The following is a 5,487-nucleotide window of genomic DNA, read 5'->3' as shown; positions in this document are numbered from 1 at the left end:
TTATTTACTTTATTCTGATTTATAGGTTTTGCTCAACAGTTCTAATTTCCTGCCTTTTCAAATCATATAGAAAGATTTATATTCTGTATTTTTTGAATTTTTTAATTTTTTTATTACCACGGTTGTTGTGTTTTTAGGTTCAAATTCTTTAATTAGAAGTTCTGATTATGGAATCAGCCTCTTTGCAATTCGTAATAGACTAATAGTGTAGTATTAATTTGTTGAATGTCGACATCGTTGATATTCTATTTGCACATGTTTGGTTAGGCACCGGATGGAATGTTTTATGTTTTGTGTTCCTCGAGTTGAATGTAACGTGGAAATAATTTTTGAATACTTTATACAATTAATCTTTGTATTTGTATTCATATTTATAGGTTTGGAGGCAGACCACACTGTCCATTTGGTTCGTGGCTTTGCGCCTTCAGGTGCTGGTAGTGGGACCAATAGTACTGGTGCTAACAGCACAGCTAATACGAGAGGTGCCGGTGCTACTGAGGGTGGGGGCTTAGGTGCTTCACCATTCCCTGGGTTAGGACTCAATGGGATGGGGGGCAATGGCCTTGGTGGCTTATTTGGAGCGGGCTTTCCTGATCTTGAACAGATGCAGCAACCATTCTTGTCAAATCCCAATATTGTGAGGGAAATAATGAACACACCTGCCATGCAGAATTTAATAAATAATCCCGAGATAGTGCGGAATCTTATAATGAATAACCCACAGATGCAAGAGCTCATGGATCGAAACCCTGAGCTAGCACACATCCTTAATGATCCCAGCACACTTCGCCAAACACTTGAAGCTACAAGGAATCCTGAGATCATGCGCGAAATGATGAGGAATACGGACAGAGCAATGAGCAACATTGAATCCTCTCCTGAGGGATTCAACATGCTGAGGCGTATGTACGAAAATGTTCAAGAGCCCTTTCTAAATGCCACTACAATGACTGGTAATACAGGAAATGAACAAGTTAGGAACCAAGCGACAAATCCCTCAACTACTAGTTCTGATGCAACTTCCCCCGTGCCCAATACTAACCCACTTCCCAATCCTTGGTCATCTGCTGGGAGTAAGTTTTCATACTTAATTTCTTCCTTTTCTAAAGCTACTGGCTACATTTTCGAGGGGTTGGGACAAGTACTATTATGCTAATTCATTTTAAATATTGCAGCTGGAGGTGCCCAAAATACCACTAGAAGATCAACTACTGGTGCGGATGCTCGGCAGCAGACACCACCCACTGGCTTAGGAGGGGCTGGTCTGCCCGATCTTGATGGTATGTTGGGTGGCATGCCAGATTCTGCTTTACTCACACAGTTAATGCAAAATCCAGCTATTTCACAGATGATGCAAAGTATCCTCTCCAATCCGCAGACTATGAATCAGGTATTTACATATGTGCCATCTGAGTTGTGCATATGTTGAACATATCTAACATCCTTTTTTACTTTAGATTCTTGGAGTCAATGCTGAGCAGCGTGGCATGCCTGATTTAAATTCTCTCAGAGAAGTGATGCAAAACCCAGAATTTCTTCGTCTATTTTCCTCACCAGAGACCCTGCAGGTTGAGAGATTTATTGTTTCAAATTTGTTGATGAATATGACTTAGTTTTCTCCCTCAAACACAGGGTTGATTGCATGTCATTACGTCCATTAATAACTATGTGATCTCAAACTGAAACATAGTCATGCTTATGTGCTTTATGCCTTTATTAAGAATGTTAATTTTGAATGTTGGTGCAGCCGTTTGCATTTAGTTTATTCTGTAATGGGTTATAGACTTGTATTTAGTAATTAGTATTGAAGAAATGATGAGTGCCAGTCATAGTGGGATATGGGCTGCTTAGTTCAAATTGTTGGATAATGGCCCTCCTTGCTAAGCATTCAAGAAAAATTGACTTACATTCTGGGGTTAAATTTGATGCTTTTCTTTAGGTATTAAGACCGGGTTCTTTAAACTACGATCTAATATGATAATGAGGTTGTAGTATTTTGTTTGCTAAAGTAATATATACAAAATAATTTTCTCATTAATGTGTGTTCTATTGCAGCAACTTATGTCTTTCCAGCAAGCTCTCTTGTCCCAGCTTGGTCAGCAACAATCAACACAGTAAGTAATGGAGAAAACGTGGCATTTCCATTCTCATATGCTAAATTTGTTTTACCCCATGAAAAAAAAGGAACTCTCATTAATTGTTGCTAACTTTTTGCTGAAACATGCCAATAATGGAGGATTTTCCTTTCACCTTAAACTTTTTTTTCTCTGGGGAAAGAATTGTACACAATAGAATGCCCTTTGAATGTGAATTTTCCTTGTTATAAAATAAGTACTTATGAATTCTGATGAATTTGTTGAATTTTATTTTGTTTCTTATTGTTGCTGGCTTGATGCTCCAGTAATCTAATCTGCTGTGCATTTATTACAGGGAACCAGGTCAAACAGGTGGAGGCCCTGGTAAGGCAGACAAATGACATTGTTGGTTACTGTCCAGTGTCCATAGAATTATGTGATTTATTGGAGTATTTTGTTGTTGTAGTCATGCATTGTCAATTCATAATGTTTGATATATCTTCAGATTTCCAATAGATAATTATTTGAATTACAAGTCTTGGACCTGTTTAATTGTTTATTATTTAATACTGTGAATGGGTTTCCCCTTCTATATTTCTGCATATGTGCTATATAAGTGAAGAAGTAGGGATAATTGGTTTTTTCTTTTACTTATTTCTTTTTGTTAAACTAGAGAAGAAAATAATTGTTTGGAGAATGGTTTTTTACTTATTACTTATTTCATAAATCATGAAATTGGGTTTGGGTGTTGAAAAATATCACTCTTCAGGAATGGTTTTTCCAATTGATTGCATGCAATAAGCATTTTCAGTAATTGCCATCGGTTGTTCTTGTTGGTAGGATCGATGAACAACTTGAGTTTGGAAATGCTATCGAGCATGTTTGGCGGACTTGGAGCTGGCAGCCTAGCTGTTCCAAACAGATCAAATGGTTAGTGTTATTGTTATCCTCCAATTCTCCAATCATATTACACTGCTCTAATTGACTGTTGTATTCTCAGAACCACCTGAGCAGCTGTATGCTACCCAACTTTCGCAGCTGCAAGAGATGGGATTCTTCGACACGCAAGAAAACATAAGGGCTCTTATTGCCACGTCGGGGAATGTTCATGCAGCTGTTGAGCGCCTTTTGGGGAACTCTGGACAGTAGCAGGTAATGTTGGCTGATTTCATTTTTGTGAAGGTCCTTCAGTGAACTCCTAGTTTTGTCGTTTTGAAGTTATCAGTTGGGGTTCAAGGTCCTTTGGAATTATAAATAGAATCAGGATTCTATCCAAATCATCATGGCCAGAACTGACTTGGTGTACGTTATAGATTTAGATTGATCTGTGATCCCATTTTAACTTGTGATGTCATGCGTTTTCTTGTATATATACTAAAATATTGAAATAAGTATAGACATGCGTTTTCCTCTAGACACTATTTGTATTGATATTATTTGTGTAAATGCTTCAATAACTTCATAATTACTGATTTGGCAGGTGGGAACGGACACGAGACTAGCAATTAAATCCCAAATGCTAAAAATTGGTGTGAGATATTAATCAATTTCGCTTCTATTTTCGTCATGGGAATTGTTTTAAACAAATCTGTTGATTTTTTCCCCTTATACATGATTTATAGAATGTAGTAAACTTTCCAATACTTACATTTTTTTAATTATACATTCACATGCAAGAAAGTACCGGCCTTTTGTACCATATACGTATAATTCCAACTTGGGTTATTTTCAAGTACTTAATCCGGAAAATATTATATTTACAGCTGTTTAAATATTTTTACACCAAATAAGTTATAATTGTTAATGCTTCTGATATGTTGTAATTTTTGCATAAGGAAAGGAAAAACGAAAGGCCAGTGGATGATAATTTTACACATTTGCTTTCTATTTGTTCTATTTATTCAAACATGAAAACTTATTTCAAAACAGGCTTCATCCAAAAGAAAATGTAATTTCTAATTATTCATTTTGCAATGTATAAAGAGGAAGGTAAAAGAGAAAGTTGGAATTACCTGCCAGATTTAATTTCTTGTATACAAGAAAGACAAATGAAGCTTGGCTTTAGTGCAGTGCGATCCTGTTAGGGTTTGTCTGCTTTGTCCCCGTTATATTTATGGGATATGGGTCTCTGCATGTGTATACATGTTATGCCAAGTCATACTGCATAATCGAAGACTAAAAAGAGGGGGATTATCAAATATGATTTTCCCCTTGCCAACAATAAAGTGAATTGTTGATCAAACAATAATAAGAAAAATAAATAGCTAGGCTTATAAAAAAAATATAGTATATAAGAGCAAAAACCGTGTTTAAGAGAGAGTATATTTCTTTGTTATAGACTTTACTTGAATGTAAATCTTTGATCTGTAGTGATAACCCATAGATAGTGAAATAATTATCTCAAACATTAATTATTTCAAAGGTGAGGATAAGTATATTTTAAACTTTAATGGGCAATAGTCACCAAAAAAAAAAAATTAAAGGGCAACATGGACTTTAAATGAGCTAATATTTAAAATGGTTCCTGAAATTTGACTTTTGGTTTAATTTAGTCCTCCAATCTCTAATTGATCCAAATTGTACAATAAAATTTTAAGACATGACTCAATTTAAGTCCATCCATTTCCGTCACACTGAAAGTTGTTATTTGCAAGTTGTTCAAGTTAGTCATAATAGATTTAACTGTATATGCAAAGAAACTAGTAACAGAGGTAAGTTCTCTTCCATCTATACATGAAACGATCCTAAATGAATAGCAATATTTCTCATTCAAATCAATTCATGGATGCTTCAGCACATGATAAAAATGAGAGATCTCTTCCTATACCACCACAAATCGTGGACATTCTGCTCCCTCTCTCTTTCCACTTCGCATCGAATTTTTCATTCCCTTCATCTTTCACAATTGAAAGATTCGGTAAGGTTTCTTTGAAGACATGCAGCATTGACTTTTAGAGTTGTTCCTCAATGAAATACGACCGAACCAGACGAAGTTTCATCAACACAAAGAAGAACTAGGCCATGGCTCAACTTGCAGCAAGCTAATTGCACTGATTTGACGCTCCATTGCCACAAACACACTGGTAGAGTTTTAATGAAAATAAATAAAGTAAAAAATTTTATATTGATAAAGAAATTTGTTGTTTGATTTTGCTATATCTCTGATTTCAAGCTCCTTGAATTGAGGTTGCTACGTTTGGCTTTTAAGTTTTTTCAATTGAGTTGATTGTTTGACCTTTTTTTTTTATTGAGGGTGGTGGAGTTGGGAAGATATGATTGAGGGTTGTGATAATGGGGTGGCAGGAGGTTAAGACATTGAGGACAAGGAGGAAGTAGAGGGGAAGGAGTAAAACGACGTTGTTTAGACGTAATTAGTAAATCAACGTCATTCAATCATGCCACGTTATTTTTT

At 35.7% G+C, this 5,487-nt stretch overlaps 1 protein-coding gene across 1 annotated transcript in view; it reads left to right on the top strand.

Annotated features, from left to right (window-relative positions):
- LOC107487409 (ubiquitin domain-containing protein DSK2b) overlaps nt 1-3,847 on the top strand; it is a 4,400-nt gene extending 553 nt beyond the window's left edge. The window contains exons 2-9 of the mRNA XM_016108047.3: nt 378-1,073; nt 1,176-1,390; nt 1,458-1,568; nt 2,056-2,114; nt 2,431-2,459; nt 2,916-3,005; nt 3,076-3,227; nt 3,556-3,847. Of these exons, the coding sequence (XP_015963533.1) occupies nt 378-1,073; nt 1,176-1,390; nt 1,458-1,568; nt 2,056-2,114; nt 2,431-2,459; nt 2,916-3,005; nt 3,076-3,224 (1,349 nt within the window). The 3' untranslated portion in view covers nt 3,225-3,227; nt 3,556-3,847. The remainder of the gene's footprint in view (nt 1-377; nt 1,074-1,175; nt 1,391-1,457; nt 1,569-2,055; nt 2,115-2,430; nt 2,460-2,915; nt 3,006-3,075; nt 3,228-3,555) is intronic.
- The last annotated feature ends 1,640 nt before the right edge of the window (nt 3,848-5,487 follow it).

This window comes from Arachis duranensis, chromosome 5 (genome assembly GCF_000817695.3).
Source record: "Arachis duranensis cultivar V14167 chromosome 5, aradu.V14167.gnm2.J7QH, whole genome shotgun sequence".
NCBI classification, from domain to species: Eukaryota; Viridiplantae; Streptophyta; class Magnoliopsida; order Fabales; family Fabaceae; genus Arachis; species Arachis duranensis.
Note: the sequence above shows the minus strand (reverse complement) of the source record. Positions and strands in the feature narration are given on the sequence as shown.